Source organism: Monodelphis domestica, chromosome 1, assembly GCF_027887165.1.
Source record: "Monodelphis domestica isolate mMonDom1 chromosome 1, mMonDom1.pri, whole genome shotgun sequence".
Taxonomy (NCBI): Eukaryota; Metazoa; Chordata; class Mammalia; order Didelphimorphia; family Didelphidae; genus Monodelphis; species Monodelphis domestica.
Window position 1 is genome coordinate 49,521,482 of NC_077227.1, and position 17,206 is coordinate 49,538,687.

General features: G+C 44.7%; 1 protein-coding gene across 1 annotated transcript in view; it reads right to left on the reverse strand.

Annotated features, from left to right (window-relative positions):
* Positions 1-17,206, reverse strand: part of LOC103102901 (trichohyalin) — a 39,015-nt gene that overhangs the window by 18,352 nt on the left and 3,457 nt on the right. The window contains exons 3-13 of the mRNA XM_056815311.1: positions 14,592-14,689; positions 14,402-14,489; positions 12,571-12,729; positions 10,337-10,554; positions 9,383-9,569; positions 8,416-8,486; positions 8,015-8,087; positions 7,464-7,510; positions 7,178-7,244; positions 6,259-6,474; positions 5,276-5,337 (exon numbers count right to left, since the gene is read on the reverse strand). Of these exons, the coding sequence (XP_056671289.1) occupies positions 5,276-5,337; positions 6,259-6,474; positions 7,178-7,244; positions 7,464-7,510; positions 8,015-8,087; positions 8,416-8,486; positions 9,383-9,569; positions 10,337-10,554; positions 12,571-12,729; positions 14,402-14,489; positions 14,592-14,689 (1,286 nt within the window). The remainder of the gene's footprint in view (positions 1-5,275; positions 5,338-6,258; positions 6,475-7,177; positions 7,245-7,463; positions 7,511-8,014; positions 8,088-8,415; positions 8,487-9,382; positions 9,570-10,336; positions 10,555-12,570; positions 12,730-14,401; positions 14,490-14,591; positions 14,690-17,206) is intronic.

Consider the following 17,206-nt stretch of genomic DNA (forward strand, 5'->3'; position numbering starts at 1 on the left):
ATATTATAAAATTTTAAAAAAAAAGGATATCCAGGGAAATAATGAAAAAATACAAAGGAAGGGGGCCTTGCAGTCCCAGATCTCAAACTATACTATAAAGCAGTGGTTATCCAAACAATTTGGTACTGGCTAAGAGAAAGAAAGGAGGATCAGTGGAATAGACTTGGGGTAAATGACCTCAGTAAGACAGTCTATGACAAACCCAAAGACCCCAGCTTTTGGGACAAAAATCCACTATTTGACAAAAACTGCTGGGAAAACTGGAAGACAGTGTGGGAGAGACTAGGTCTGGATCAATACCTCACACCCTACACCAAGATAAACTCAGAATGGGTGAATGACTTGAACATAAAGAAGGAAACTATAAGTAAATTAGGTGATCACAGAATAATATACATATCAGACCTGTGGGAAGGGAAAGATTTTAAAACCAAGCAAGAGATAGAAAAAAATCACAAAATGTAAAATCAGTAATTTTGATTACATCAAATTAAAAAGTTTTTTGTACAAACAAAACCAATGCAACCAAATTGAGAAGGGAAGCAACAAATTGGGAAACAATTTTCATAATAAAATCCTCTGACAAAGCTCTAATTACTCAAATTTATAAAGAGCTAAAGCAATTGTACAAAAAATCAAGCCATTCTCCAATTGATAAATGGGCAAGGGACATGAACAGGAAGTTTTCAGCCAAAGAAATCAAAACTATTAATAAGCACATGAAAAAGTGCTCTAAATCTCTTATAATCAGAGATGCAAATTAAAACAACTCTGAGGTATCACCTCACACCTAGCAGATTGGCTAACATGACAGCAAAGAAAAATAATGAATGCTGGAGGGGATGTGGCAAAATTGGGACATTAATGCATTGCTTGTGGAGTTGTGATTTGATCCAACCATTCTGGAGGGCAATTTGGAACTATGCCCAAAGGGCGCTAAAAGACTGTCTGCCCTTTGATCCAACCATAGCACTGCTGGGTTTGTACCCCAAAGAGATAATGGGGAAAAAGACTTGTACAAGAATATTCATAGCTGTGCTCTTTGTGGTGGCCAAAAATTGGAAAATGAGGGGATGCCCTTTGATTGGGGAATGGCTGAACAAGTTGCGGTATATGTTGGTGATGGAATATTATTGTGCTCAAAGGAATAATAAAGTGGAGGAATTCCATGGAGACTGGAACAACCTCCAGGAAGTGATGCAGAGCGAGAGGAGCAGAACCAGGAGAACATTGTACACAGAGACTGATACGCGGTGATACAAGAGAACGTAATGGACTTCTCCATTAGTGGCAATACAACATCCGGGAATATTCTGCAGGGTCCTAGAAGAAAAAACACTATCCACAAGCAGAGGACAAACTGTGGGAGTAAAAACACCGAGGAAAAGCAACTGCTTGACTACAGGGGTGGAGGGAATATGACTGAGGAGAGACTCTAAATGAACACCCTAAAAAAAAAACCAAACAACATGGAAATGGGTTTGAAGCAAGGACACATGTGATACCCAGTGGAATCGTGCGTTGGCTAGGGGAGGGGCAGTGGGGGGGGGGAGGATAAGAAAAGGATCTTTGTTTCCAAGGAATATTGTTTGAAAATAACCAAATAAAATAATGTTTAAATTGAAAAAAATTAAAAATAAATATTTTTTAAAAGGGGGGAAAATAAAACATGGTTGAGAAGAGGGGACCATAGACTTTACCAAAGGGGTCCATGGCATACAAAAGTTTAGAAACTCCTGAATTTGAGTGGAATCCCAAAGGGAAATGAGTGGCTTCAACGAGGTCATGAATTCCTTCTTAGGAGAGAGTTTCAAACCAAGTTTGGATGGATGCTCACTTGTCTGATGTGATTTTGAGGACATATTTGTTTTGGAATAGGACTAAAGGGTCCAACCCATCTTACGACTTGTGACTCAATCAAAATCACTTTGAGAGTTAGTTTGACCATGGATAAGTCACTTATCCTCTCTTAGTCTCAGTTTCCTCATCTGTAAAATAGGGGTTTGACTTCCCTTTGGGTATGGTGAGGAGTAAATGAGATCGTATATGTAAATTACCCTGTGAGGCTATGAGAATTATAAGGAGACCAGAGATGGTGATGGGTATGTGTTCTTTACCTTTTCTGTGTCCTAGATCCATTGGGCAGTGTCTGGTGAAACCTATGGAACTCTTCTCAGAATTATGGGTATTTTTAAAATCTTTACCTTCTGACTTAGAATCAATACTAAGTATTGGTTCCAAGGCAGGAGAGCAGTAAGGGCTAGGCAACTGGGGTTAAGTGACTTTCCCAGGGACACACAGCTAGGAATTATCTGAGGTCAAATTGGAACTCAGGATTTCCCAACTCCAGGCTTAGTTCTATTCACCAAACCACCTAGAATCATGGTTTCACAGGCAGGTTTTAAACTAAAATATGGAGGATGCCAAAGGAAGATATTCATCCAAGTTCACGGAGCTCCTAAAATCTTTCCAACTTTATAAATTCTTATTTAAGGACTCCTGGTATATGGAAAGAGCCTTGGATCCAAAGGATCTGAGTTCAAGTCCTGTGTCTGATACCCATCACTTGGGTGTTCTTGGGCAACTCCCAATCTCCCTTGCCTTCAGTTTCTTCATTTGTATATGTGAAGGGTTGAACTTTTGTCTGCCTTTCAGCCCTACATCTATGATGCCTGACACATGGTAAATGCTTAATAAACGTTTGATGACTGACTGATCAAGGGCCAACCTGGGGTCTTCTCTTTGTTGCCTTGGGAGAAGGACTTCCCTTCTCTAAAGGTCTCAGTCTCCTTGTCTGTAAAATGGACGGGCCCTGGGAACCATTCGGGCTCTGACCCCATGGCCTCTTGAAGGTTTTAGCCATTGTTAATGGCAGAGTCAGCACTAGGGTTGCCATCCCATGGCTACCACCTGCCATGAATCTTCTGCTAGACCCAGCTGCCTCCTGGCGGAGAGATGGGGTAATGCATATAATCCCAACAATTTGCTCATTCCACATTGGTTGTAGAATGCTTTTTAGAGCTTCAGCAGCCTGGGTGGGAGCAGCATGAGGAGGACTGGAGACCCAGAGAAGCTGTCAAAGGTTAGACACCAAAGGTTAGCACTTCCTGCCTCGCATGAGACACCCAAAGGAGGCACTGGAACATCCATTCCTCAATGGTCTGAGACCATGCTCCTCCATTCTGATCTTTTGCTCCTTATCATGGCTAGCATGAACCACCCACCTAGGGCATGGCCTCTTCTGCCAAAGGAGGAAGTGAAAGCACATCACCCAGCCCAGGAGCCCCTGAAGTTCTAAAGAGGGAGGATGGAACATACAGCAATCCCCAGCTCTGTCCTTCCCACCCTTTGTGACCTAAGCAAAGTCACTAACCTCTAGGACCCTCAGTTTCCTCATCTGTAAAATCAAAGGTTTGGGGCTAAAAGGAAATCCCTTTTTATTTTTTTATTTTAATTTTAGTTTTTTGTTCTCAATGTTTCCTAGCCAGGTTTATTTTATTTATTTATAGTGAACAAGATTTTATATTTTGCACTATTTGGTGTTGGCAAGTATTTAATGCATTTTTGTCAAACAAAACAAAACAACAAACTAATAAAATAATTCACTGCTACATCTTTGGGGTCTTTTCAAAACCAGCTTTCAAGTTTGTTTACAAAAGTGATATTGGATGTGGGGAACGGTTAATAATAAGTCAAAAGATCTTACCACATTTGAACTTGGTAACTTAAGCTCTTTTGAAATGAGAACTAGAGTCTAGCTCAATGATAACAAATCTATTGCATGGGTGCCAAAGATGGCGCACACAGTGCACACAGGGACCACCCTAGTTCCTTAATAGAAAGGTAGAGAGGAGGGTGAAGCTACTCCCTTCCCCCTTTCCACCATGCCACCCTGCCCTGCCCCTTTACCCAGCAGCCCAATGGGAGGGCTTCTTCCCTCCCCTATCTGGGGATGGGGGCGGGGCATGGCACTCAGTCTCTAAAAGGTTCACCATCAATGGCCTAGCACATTCACAACTTTTCTTTCAATGAGCAGTTTTGTAGAGGAAATTGAATACTATATTTTCTCAAGTGTCATGACCAATACTTTTGTTGAAGTTTGTTATCAGGAAATTCCCTTTTAGTGTCAAATCTAGGATCCTATGTGGTCAGAACAGTATGGTCAAGGTGGGCAGGGGACTGAGAGCAAGAGGAAGGATGAATAGAACCACCCCTCCTCCCATCCTATTTTCAATTTATTACATTGGATTCATGATTATTTGTATCCTGTGTTTCTAATATACTTTTATTTCCCTAACAAGTTCTTTCTTATTTGATTCTCCAGAAAATACTGTGAAGTTGTTAGAATGAATGATATTGTCTCCATTTTATGGATGAGGAAACTGAGATCCAAAGAGGGGAAGAGGCTGAGAAGCCAAGAGGAGCTTCCCTTGGAACATCAGAGAGTACACCATCCCCTGTGCCTTGTGGGACCAAAAAGAAGAAGCAGGAAAAGTAGATCCTTGTATCCAAGAGAAGGTTGGGATGGTGACTTAGCATTAATCCAGAATCAAAATTTTCTAGAGTTAGAAGGTATCTCCACCACAATCTGGTCAAGAAGCCTCTCTACTACATAGCTGATGGGTGGTCATCCGGCCTTTACTTGAAGAGACTTTGGCCTTCTCAAGGCATTCTTTCATGCTCATTTGTGGATAATTGTTATTTTTAGGGCATTTTTCCTGACTTATTTACAACTTTCACCCATCATTTTTGGTTCTTCCACATGGGACCAAAGAGAAAAAGCCTAATGGCCCTTTACAAATACTTGAAGCAATTATTGTTCCTCCCTCATTTTCTCCAGGCTAAAAGTCCCCAGTTCCTTCCATTGATTCTTACATGGCACCAACTCAAGGCCTTTTACCATCCTGAGGGCCTTCCTCTGGGCATTCTCCAATTTACCAACGTCCTTCCTAAGCCACAGCACCAGGCCACCAGACACCGTGCTTCAGAGTACTACGGGATGATCCCATTCCTAGCCCTACCCTGGGTGCTTTGCTTCCTTTAATGCAGTCCCAAATGAGGGTTACCTCTTTGTCCACCACATGGCACTGTCTACACATCTTCGTCCCCCTCTCCCCCAAGGCTCCCCGAAGAAGGAAGGTATTGGGCATGAGCTTACCAAGTGTGGAAGTATAGCCAATGGAAAACATGTGGGTTACTTTGGTTGCAGGGAGCCCAGACTAGCTCTGGCAGCTAGAGGGGACTAGCTAAGGCAAAATGGGAGAAGATAGCTTACCTTCCTGAGGAAGATCCTAGAAGCTCCTGCAGGGGCCTTGGAGGCTCTGCTCTGGACTGGCGCTGTTGAGAGAGATGAATGTTGCTGGTTGGGGGACCCCATGGCTGCACTGAGTAGGGATAAGAACCTGGTCTGGAGAGGGTGAAGGGAGTGATATTCAAGGGCACCATCTCTACCTTCTAAGCCCCACAGGGGCCCTAAGATATTTCCTTCCTTCCTTCCTTCCTTCCTTCCTTCCTTCCTTCCTTCCTTCCTTCCTTCCTTCCTTCCTTCCTTCCTTCCTTCCTTCCTTCCTTCCTCTCTTTCTTTCCTTCTTTCTCTTTCTTTCTCTCTCTCTCTTTCTTTCTTTCTTTCTTTCTTTCTTTCTTTCTTTCTTTCTTTCTTTCTTTCTTTCTTTCTTTCTTTCTTTCTTTCTTTCTTTCTTTCTTTCTTTCTTTCTTTCTTTCCCCTTAGAGGGAATTCCCAGTGTGGAAACCCTTTACCACTGCAGATCAGTCACTAGCCTATAATTCAATCATAGATAATTTCCTGGGGTCCCTGGCAAGTTAAGGGACTTGTCACAGCTGATGTATATCAATGGCAGAACTTCAGGTCTTCCTCACTCCATGATTTATCTTCTATCCACAATGTCCTATTACTAGGGATTCTATTACTCAGGGGAAATGGAGGAAACTCTTATGTTCACAGCCCTGTTCTAGGTACCAGAAGAAGCAAAGGAAGGTAGAGAACTCCAGGTGTGAGGGGGAAGAGAGCCACCTACCCTTAGGGAGCCTCTAGCCTGATACTAGAACGATAATCCCATGCTCAGGGTTCTCTGATATAGGCTCAGGGCTACTTTCATGGATCTATCTCCTAGTCAGGGAGGAGGGAGATTGGTCCTACTCCAAGAAGCCCCTGCTTTGATGGTTATGACAGAAGTGCTCTCAAGGACTTCAGCCTCCCTTCACACATACATGCACAGGCTTTCCCCCTTGGGCTTTTACCGTGTCTCGCTGGGGTTCAACTTCCATCCTCTTTGAGGTCCCTGGGGGGCATGGCCCTGGCCCTGGCACTGCTTGTGGGGGCTCTGCCCTCTGCTGAGCCCCACCACCTTGCAGCTCCCGAAGCTGATGCTGCAGGGCCAGGCACAAGTTTCGTTCTAGTTCCAGCTCCTGCTTGCAGGCATCCAGCTCTATCTGAAGTGTTGGCCCCTTCTCCAGCTGGGAATAAAAGTGAAGGTATCAGTCAGCCAGCAGGGTTGGAGGGCAGAGCTCCTGGAGGCTGAGGAGGCTGAGCAGACTCAGTTCTCCTAAGCTAGGAAGAAGGGCTGGGCCTGCAGGTGACCATCAGCATGGGATCATGGGGGACTGAGATCTGGGGAGGGGGGAAGGGGGCAGAGAAGTACAGAGATGCAGGATAATTAGGATCAGGGGAATTCCCAGGGTAGGGCTTTGAACTTCATCATCTCATCTGAGCTGTGAGGAAAGCCCACGGGGACCTGTCATTTTACAAATTGGGAAACTGAGATCCACACTGGTGACATGATGCCCTCTTAGTCGAACAACATATTTGTGGCTGAACCAATACCAGAATCAAAGTCACCTGCCTCCCAGCCAATGGCTTCTTCTATTGGAATTTGCTGCTTCTCAGAATCTCATAGACTCCTGGTTAGAGAGATTCTGAACCTTCTGATGGGTGGGGATTCTGGATTTGGGGAACTCTTAGATATTCTAAGTCTTTGGGATCCTGGAACCCAGACCACACAGTTACCTGGCAGTAGGGTAGCCGAAAAGGGTAGATCCTAAGAACCAGGCTGGGACTCCTTGCTAGTCATTGATATCCAGACCCTTCCTACAAACTCTGCTCCCTTCAGCCCCTGAAGGAAGATGGAAGTAGAACCCCGAGCTGTGTCCCTGTTCTTACCTTCCACCTCTGAATCACCAGGGCCATCTGGGCATTTTCCTGCTCCAGTATTTCCAGCCTGTTTCTGCTACAGAAAAGAGGGTGAGGGAGGAGAGGAAATGAGGGTCTGTGAATGTGAGAAGGCTGGGAATCCTGCTTCTGAAGGAGATTCACCATCTCTCCCTTCCCAGTTCTGAGATGTCTTTTGTCTTCTTCGGGGGCCTGTTCCCAAGTGACTCAAATTCCCCAGGACTCTCCTTTCTTTTGTCCCCATTGAGCTTCACCCCACCCTCCAGGTCATACTTACGGAAGATCTCTCTGACACTCCACCTTCCCTGTTAGTGAGCCGGAGTCCTGGGGGAATCAGGAGGAAGGTAGGAAAAGTTGAGGCTGATGCCTCCTTTTTTGGCACCCTTCACTTCTTCACCCTGACCCTGGGGGCTCTCCCTCCATCTCCACCCTGTCAAGCCATTCAACACTGGTCCCTAGTGGAAACGCTGGCCTAGATTCCCGTGAGGAAGCAGGGAGATCACAAGGAAGTCATGATTAATAGCAGTTTCAAGAGACCCTGATGCAGAGGAGAACATATTGACCAGAAAGAAAACCAGAAAGAGAGGAGATTTAATCGACAGAGTAAGGGATTTGAATTAGACACAACAAAGAATTTTCCCACAATGAGGGATGTTCGATCCTGAAAGAAATTAGAAGGGAGACAAAGAGAAGCACATACAGAGACAAATGACAGATGGAGAAATAGAAGCAGAGAGCAAAGAAGGACAAAAATGAAAGAGAGAATAGGAGAGACAGGACAGGACTGTGTGAGATCAGAGGATGAGACGGCAGAATGGTCCTTCTCACTTCCCCAGAAGAAAGATGTTGATACAACTTCACCAGCTGGATATCTTCCAGCTTGTTGGTCTCCTCTTTTGCCCTGAAAGAAAGATATTGTTAGCACCACGAAAGGGGCCAACATTTAGCTCTTCTTTTTCTTTCTGAGTCTTTTTTCTTCTACCTTTCACTCTAGACTCCTTACCTTCCTCTTCCAAGTCAACCTCAACCACAATTCTAGTCAATAAGACTCATGGAGACTCATTAACCAATGTGGGGATTATTCCTTCATCAGGGAACTACAGTAAGGAAGAATATGGAATCCCTGCCCTTCCTGGCAGACAGCTCCTAAATAAGTCTTCAGCCCCTACTCCTTCCCCTCCCAGATCCAAACACCATCCGGCAGCCAATAAGGTTCAGAAGTCACCTACCTGCCCACAGCATCTTTCAACTTATTGAGGTCTTCCTCTTCCCCTACAAGAAGCTCTTGGATCCAGGGGATCTGGGAAAGAAAGGAGGGGAAATTGGAAAAGAAGAATGGAGAGGGGGCAGGGTGTTTGTCTACTGAGAGTATATGAGTCCTGAGCAAGAGAGTGGCCAATGGGATGGGTAATAGGAAGTTCTTGAAAAGTCTAATTGCTGCTGTGCCCAAAAGTGGGTGTTCATTTGCATATATTGTATGCAGCATTTGGCATGGCATTTGAGTTATAGACTTCTATGGTCACTGAGCAATTGAATTTGAAGATCAATCAAAGGACAGTGAACATATCTAGGCTGTTGTGTCACATTACTTGTGAGGATTTACTCCAAGAAATCCATGTTCTAAGAAGAAAATGAATCAATTACACGAGGAAAGCAAAGTAAAAGCCTTGGGCAGCTCATGTGTTCCATAGATATCCTTGAGATGTCAAGAGAAAGTGAGGAAGGAGACAGCTAGGTGGCTCAGTGGATAGAGAGCCAGACCTGGAGGCTAGAAGTCCTGAGTTAAAGTCTGGCCTCAGATGCTTTTGAGCTGTGTAACCCTGGGTAAGTCACTTAATCCCCATTGCCTAGTCCTTGTTGTTCTTCTGCCTTGGAACTAATACTTAGTATTGATTCTAAGACAAAAGGTTAAGAGTTTTTCAAAAAGAATTATATAAGATGGACTGAGATAAGTGAAGGGAAGACCTTCAAAAGGTTGTAGGAGTCCAATAATTCTTAATGAAGCAGAGTCGAAGGATGACAAGGAGAAAGAAAACAAGAAAAGAAATGGGAGACCAAGGAAGAGGATTGTCTAGGGAGGAATGGTCATTGATAGTAGGGAAGGGACAGGTCCCAAGTGGGAAAGACCAGAACTCTGGGGGATTCTTGGGAGCATCTCAGAGAAAGTGACCCAAAGGATGTGTGAGGAAAGCCCACCTGGCATGACCAGCTTCTCCTCTGCCTCTGGATCATCTCCAGTTCCTCCTCCTTGGATTTCAGCTCATTTGCCACCTGATGCCATCGAGCTTTCCAATACTGAACTACCTCCTGGTGGGTCCTGGAGCACAATGCTTCCTCTTCTGGCTCCTGCTGGGAAGTTGCCAACTCCAGGAAGTGAGGATCTCTGGGGAAGATGGACACAGAATGCTCTAGAAGTGTCTCATAGCGCAAGACCTACTTCCTCTCCTTTAATTCCTTTCACATCAGTTCATATTTGTCATTTTCTCAAGCCACTCACATTGCTCTCACCTGGATGGACTGCAAGACTTCTCTATGACTCCTGATGACACTTTACTGGCCAGAATTAACTCCCTCTCTGCTCTGGGCACCTTAAAGTATGGTCTGCTCCAGGGCCCCTCTCTTTTGAAATGGGATACCTTTTCAATAGATCTGCAAAACCTAACTGGGATGGTTTTAAATGGGCTCTGCTAAATGGGGCATTAACATTTGGTCACTGGAAAGAGCCAGAGGACAATAGGAAGGAGAATGTGTCTATGATATAACAGTCTAGGATTCATTTGATGGGATCCTTTTCAGGGTCAGCTAGATAGCTCCGTGTCTAAAGACTAGATCTAGAAAGAAGAGGTCCTAGGTTCAAATCTGACCCCAGACACTTCTAAGCTATATAACTCTGGGCAAGTCACTTAACCCCCATTGCCTAGCCCTCTAATACACAGTATTGATTATAAGATGGAAGGTAAAGGGTTTTTTTTAGTAGTAAATCTTTTCCCCTATTCTATTTCCAAACAAATGAAGCAGGACCCCCTTTTTCCATTGGGTCTTTCTTCTGCTATGGTGATGCTTTCTATTGTTTCTTGAATCAACTGAATTAAGGGATTAAGACATCACTACAAAGGGCTTTGAGACCCCTGAAAAAAAAGGGCCACTTACCTACTAGCCTCACCATTTTGCCAGGGAGCTGGTGTGAGTCCCTGAAGCACAGACAATAGGACCAAGTTCTCTCCCACCAGCTGGTCCCTCTCAGTCTCTAGGACTTGGATCTGGCTGTGGGAAATCTTCTTCTCTGTCTGCAGCTGGTCCAGCTGGTCTAAATAGATCCTTAGACGCTGGTGGCTCTGGGCCAGTTCTAAGGAGAGGTCCTTATTCATCTAGGAATGACCCCATACCCACCCCAAGAACTGATGGTCATTTTCCACTGCATCCAGGCTGGCCTTTCACCAACCAGCATCCTCCAGGGGAACACAAAGGGGACAGAGATACCATAACACACACCTAATAAGAACTTATATAAATGAACACCTAATTCTAGCTGCAGGGGAAAGAGGAGGAGGAGGAGGAGGAGGAGGAGGAAGGAGAAGGAGAAGGAGAAGGAGAAGGAGAAGGAGAAGGAGAAGGAGAAGGAGAAGGAGAAGGAGAAGGAGAAGGAGAAGAAGGAGAAGGAGAAGGAGAAGGAGAAGGAGAAGGAGAAGGAGAAGGAGAAGGAGAAGGAGAAGGAGAAGGAGAAGGAGAAGGAGAAGGAGAAGGAGAAGGAGAAGGAGAAGAAGAAGGAGAAGGAGAAGGAGAAGGAGAAGAAGAAGAAGAAGAAGAAGAAGAAGAAGAAGAAGAAGAAGAAGAAGAAGAAGAAGAAGAAGAAGGAGAAGGAGAAGGAGAAGGAGAAGAAGAAGAAGAAGAAGAAGAAGAAGGAGAAGGAGAAGGAGAAGGAGAAGGAGAAGGAGAAGGAGAGAGAAGAGAAGGAAGGAGAAGAAGAAGAAGAAGAAGAAGAAGAAGAAGAAGAAGAAGAAGAAGAAGAAGAAGAGAGAAGAGAAGGAGAAGGAGAGAAGGAGAAGAAGAAGAAGAAGAAGAAGAAGAAGAAGAAGAAGAAGAAGAAGAAGAAGAAGAAGAAGAGAAGGAAGAAGAAGAAGAGAAGAGAAGAGAAGAAGAGAGAAGAAGAGAGAAGAAGAGATGAGAGAAGAAGGAGGAGGAGGAGGAGGAGGAGGAGAGGAGAGGAGGAGGAGGGAGGAGGAGGAGGAGGGAGGAGAGGAGGAGGAGGAGGAGGAGGAAGGAGGAAGGAGGAGGAGGAGGAGAAAGGAGAAGGAGAAGGGGAGGAGGAGGAAGGAGAAGAAGAGGAGGAGGAGAAGGAGGGGGTGGAGGAGGAGGAGGAGGAGGGGGAGAGACTGTATAGTTAACTGGGGCTGGTCTGACGGCAGGGCAAGTTTAGGTGGCTGAGAGTTAAGGATTTCCAAAGACTTATTAAGCAAAAGGCAGATTCCCTGAGTGCAGGGACTATTTCGGGGATTTTGTTTTTATCTTTATGTCCCTAGAATTGTTTTTTAACTCTTGTATATATTACATTTATTAACTGTACATATAACATATATATATATACATATATATATATATATAATATATACTTGCTGTTGCCTCCATTAGAATATAAGCTCACTGAGAGGAGGAATTCTTTCATTCTTTGTCCATGTATCCCCAGTGCTTAGTGTTTGTAATTATTTAATAGACAACAAACAATAAATATTTGTTGAGTGATTAGTCAGTAAATAGACACTTAATATATCATGTTTCTAATCAAATTAGGCATCCAAGCGTCAAAAACTCAGAGACCTTAGCAGAGTATCATGGGAAGGGGGCAGTGCCTGGAAGCAAGTTTTTGTGGTTGGCTCAATCTAAGAAAGTCTTGTTGGAATTTAGGGAACCTGCTGAGAAGGGAGACTCTGAATCTGATTTCCCTGTGCCAAGTAGCATGAGACTGTGGTGAGTGGGGTTCAAAGTCCCACTTTGACCCATGGTACCCCCCTTATTATCTTCCTCAGTACTCGGGGCTCCATCCAAGTCATGGTTCTCCTGGGAGAGGACTGAGACACATCCCTTTGCTTGTACCATCTTCTTCTCCATACAAAGGAGAGCTGGGCTGCCTTTTGTAGAACCTGAGGTCTACTTCTGGCTCTGCCAGTAATTTACTGTATGACTTCAAGGCAGTCTCTATACCTCTCCTCCCATCCTTCTTCCTCACCTATCTCCTGAGAGAATTGGATCAGCAGCTCTCCAAGGTCTGTTCCCAGCTCTGGGATTCTAAGATTCTGACCTCTGCCTGAATTCTCAGAAAGTTATGTTCCAAGAATGGCATGGACAGGTGGAGGTGACCCAGGAAGAGGGAGCCAGGCCAAAGGTACCTCTTTGATAGTCACCAGCTGTTCTTGAAGAAGGATCATTTCCTGGGACTCTTGTGGGATAGAGGCCGTTGGACCCTCAAGTGGAACTTCTTCACCCTCTAGAGTCTCATTGGCATCAGAGCTTCGTTCCTTTCCTGGATCATTCATCTCTGACTTCTCCTGGGTATAAAAACCAAACCCAAATGCCATCAGTATCCCTCTATCTCACACATTCTTACCCCTTTTGGGGTCATGGACCCTTTGGTAATCTGGTGAAACTATGAAGTTCTTCTTGGAGCAATCTTTTCTTATATAATATGTGTGTGATCATAAAGGAAACCAATCATATTGAAATCTGATTATAAATATGTATTTTAAAACAAGGCCATGGACCATAGTTTAGGAGCTCCTGGTCTACACTGATCAGATAGGCTTACTTTGGGTGATTTTATTTTCCAATTACATAGAGAGATGATAGTTGTGGATAGAGTGGATAGAGCACTGGGCTTGGAATCAAAAAGACTCATCGTCATAAGTTTAAATGTAGTCTCACATAATTACTAGCTCTGTGACCCTGAGCAAGTCACTCAACAGTTTCTTCATCTGTCAAATAAGCTGGAAAAGAAAATGGCAAACTATTCCAATATGTTTGCCAAGAAAACTCCAAATGAGGGGCCGGTAGGTGACTCATTGGATTGAGAGCTCAACCTAGAGATGGAAGGTCCCTGGGCTCAAATCTGGCCCCTAGCTGTGTGACTCTGGGCAAGTCACTTAACCCCCGTTGGCTAGTCCTTACTGCTCTTCTGCCTTGGAACCAATACCCAGTATTGATTCTGAGAGGAAGGAGAAGAGTGTTAAAAAAAGAAAAAGAAAAGAAAATCCCAAATGGGGTCATGAAGAGTTGGATATGACTGAGATTAGTCAAGTCTCTTCTCCAGCCACACTGAGGTCTTAACTCTCTTTCCTTGTCCATGCTTGCTTGCAGAGCCATCACTAGAGCCATCACAAGTCCAGAAAGGTTCAAGTCTAGTCTTGGACCCATGCTGGCTGTGTGATCCTGAGTAGGTCACTTTCTCAGTCTAGAAGGTGTGGATCTGCACTGAGAGAGGGAGTTCCTCACACCACAGTTCTCTATGCCAGCGAACAGAATCACAAGATCATTTTTTCTCTTTCTAAGAAAATTAGTGCACGTAGGAAGTTACCAGATGGCATATTTCCTCTTTCACCGCAATCAATCAACAAACAATTATTAAGAGCTTACAAGGAGTGCCAAGTACTACTGCCTCCCCAGGTTGTAATCCAGGATCTCCCCCTGCTCACCACTGAACCTCTCTCAGAAAGTTAATAACTAAGGATGCATTATAGGCTGAGTTTCTTCCAGAAGAGCTTTGCCCCTGCTGTCCAAATTGCTAGTTAAAGACTCTGCTCATTCCTCCTTCTGAATCTTTTTCAACTCTATTACCTTATAAAAGCTCCTTTTCTTCCCTTCCAAATGCCATCAACCTTTCAGGAACCTTCCCTGACTCCCCCTGCCTCAGTGCTCTGACCTCCTATCCCACACAAACCTTCCTGACTCACACTGGCCCTTGAGTTTATAGCATTCCCTATTCTTTAAACATTTAATTGGTGTGACTTGGTGGTCCTTCTTTGTTCTCTGTCTCCCCGTGCAGAGGCTTGCTGGCTGACCTAGGAGAGTTGCCACTTCCCCATCCTTCCACCCCATCCCACCCCTTCCAGTCCCTTCCTGACTCTCCTGCTGTCCACTCAAGCATGTAGACTCAGGAGTCATAGGCAGGCTTCCCCAGGCTTGGGAGTGAGCCCAGTCCTCATGTTGCCCTCTAGCCACCCTCACCTGGGGGTCCTCCAGAAACGATGACTGTTGGCTCATTCTGTCCAAACACAACTTGACCTTCTGCACTTCTGTCTGCAGACGTAGGATTCTGGGGAAGAAAAGGGGGCAGGGAGGGGGTCCTTCCCTCCCACCAACCATCACCCAACCTTCCCCCTTTGCTCTCCCCAGCCTTCTGATCACGCCCCCTCACTTGCTGTGTAGCTCCCTGTCCTGCCATTGCTCTTGTCTTCTGGACATCTCTAATTCTCTTCTCTCCCACTCCAGGCGAATGAGGGAGCTTTCCACCTGCTGCCAAGAAAGGAGAGGTGAAAGGAACCAAGAAGAGAGCTGTTTCCTGGCCAGGGGGGTTCCCCCTTCCCTTCTCCTATCCCCTGAGTTGTATGCCTGGCAGAGAGAAAGTCCAAGGGCTTCCATGAGAATGGTTGGGGAAGAGGAGAACTGTCCAAGCCCCTCCAAAAGGTCTATTCTGGACCTGCTAGATATGATAACCTTGGAACTGGAGGTATCTCATTCTGGTATCCAGATGTACATTTCCAAACTTCATAGGTCTGCAGTCTTGGTCTTCCACACATGGTATACCAAATATATCTTTTTAAAAATTCCTTCTTCTTAGTATCAGTTCTAAGACAGAAGAGTGGTCAGAGGGAGGCAATGGGGGCTAAGTGACTTGCCCAAGGTCACTCAGTCTGGAAGTGTCCAAGGCCAGATTTGAAACCAGGTCCTCCTGACTCCAGCTTGGTGCTCTATCTACTGTGCTGCAACACTATCCCTCCAGATGCCTCTTGAAGACCTTTATCCTCTCTCCTCCTTCCCCAACCCCCTTCTACCTGCCTAGATCTGTTCCCTTATCCCCTAGTCCTCTAGTATGTCCTAATCTTAGAGATTTAAAGTACTCAAAGATCGGAGGGAGATACTCCAATAGTCTTCGGCATCTTCTCTAGTTACAGGCGCTTACCAGATGTGCAAATTACTAGAATATGGCTGCGGAGGGGTGTGAAGCCAGTCTGAAAATCACTTTGGAAACTGGGAATGGGTGAGGCTGACCACTGGGTCCATAGGTCAGCTATGTTCATTTAACCCAAGGACCAGGCTCTGCTGTCCTGCATTTGAGCTGAGAACCAAGAAAGCATGGAAGCACCAGACATGAGAAGGGGACCGTTTGGATCTCAGAAAAGAGAGGTTTCTTCAGAAGCTGGATAGAGAACCAGTACTCAAAGGCTTGTCAAGTGGAAAAAGTGCTGGGTCTCAGAGGCCAGAACCAGGAGCACCTGGGGCAGAAACCTTTGAGAGAAGATGGTGAAAGGGAAGGATAAAAGGGGTGGAGGGGAAGGAGTGCCAAGTATACATGACAGTCTGTCGTGCTGAGAGATGATTTGTTCCCCAGAGTCCCTTATAGGGGTGAAGGGAATAGGCTGGTCTCAGGCAAGTCACTTATCTCTGCCTCAGTTTCTCTGACTGTAAAATGAGCTGGAGAAGGAAATGCAAACCACTCCAGCATCTATACCAAGAAACCCCTAATAGGGTCATCATGTAGAGTTGGACACAACTGAACAACATGACTTTGGACAAGGTACTTCAATTCCCCAAGTCCAGTTTCCTCATCTGTAAAATGATGATGTTAGATTAAATGGTCTCTAAGGTTCCTCCCCATCTTTCTGCAGATGTGCTCTGATAATCTCTCTGAGATCAGAACTAGATAGGGACCCTGGGGTAGAAAGAAGAAGAAGCCTTCCCTTCCTGTCTCTTCCAGGGACTTGCTGCATTGATCAGTATCCCTCTTATCTTGAATTTCTTCTATCCTCTGTCTAAGCACTGGCTCAGATTTGTTGTTGTTCATTTGTTTCAGGCATGTTTGCCTCTTCATGACTCCATTTGGAGATTCCTTGGCAAAAATACTAGAGTGGTTTGCTATTGCCTTCTTAAAAACCATTATTTGATCCTCAAACCAGTGATATGATCGTAAATGTTTAACAATCAGATCTCTGAGAGGGAGAAATGTACTACTTTGAAGTTTAATCTGCAACATTAACATTTTCTCCAAAGTCTAGACTTTTAAGTTTTTAAGTGTTGATTTTTTAAGTCAACAAAGCAATAAATCAAGCCCTGATTTGTAACATTTGCTGATTTCCAAAATGCAAATGCTTACACTGAAAATTTTGTAAGCAGCTCTCAGGAGCCCTATTAATCTGATTCTTTCATACTCTTGCCTCAGGCTGGCTTTATCTCTTTATCTTTCACAGACTAATGTGTCTTCATTTCCTAACCACCTATTGGCTTCTTAGTCCCTTTCTAATCTGGCCTCCAGTTCTAACTCTAAAAAGTTTACCTACCATCTTTTTATTGCTAAATCCAACAGTCTGTTCTCATTCTTCATCCTCCTTGACCACTCTATAACTTTTGATACCATTCCTCCTGGACTCTGTTGCCTTGGCTTTTGTGACATAATTCTTTCCTGGTTCTCCTATTACTTTCTTCTCTATCTTCCTTGTAGACCATAAATCATTCCACATTCACCAAACAACTGTTTCTTAGAATCCTAGCCTGGGTCCCCTTCTCTCCTTCTCTATAATTTCTCTCTCAGTGATTTTATCATTTCCATTGGGTCCAAGTATCATCTCTATGCTGATGAATCTCAGATCTAGAAATGTATTTACCTTTAGTCTCTCTCTCTCCCTCTCTGTCTCTGTCTCTCTCTCCTCCTCTTCCTCCTCCTCCTCCTTCTTCTTTTCCTCCTCCTCCTCCTTTTCCTTCTTCTTCTCCCTAAGTTCTCTCTCCTGTCTCTCTTATTCTACTCTGTCTCTATTT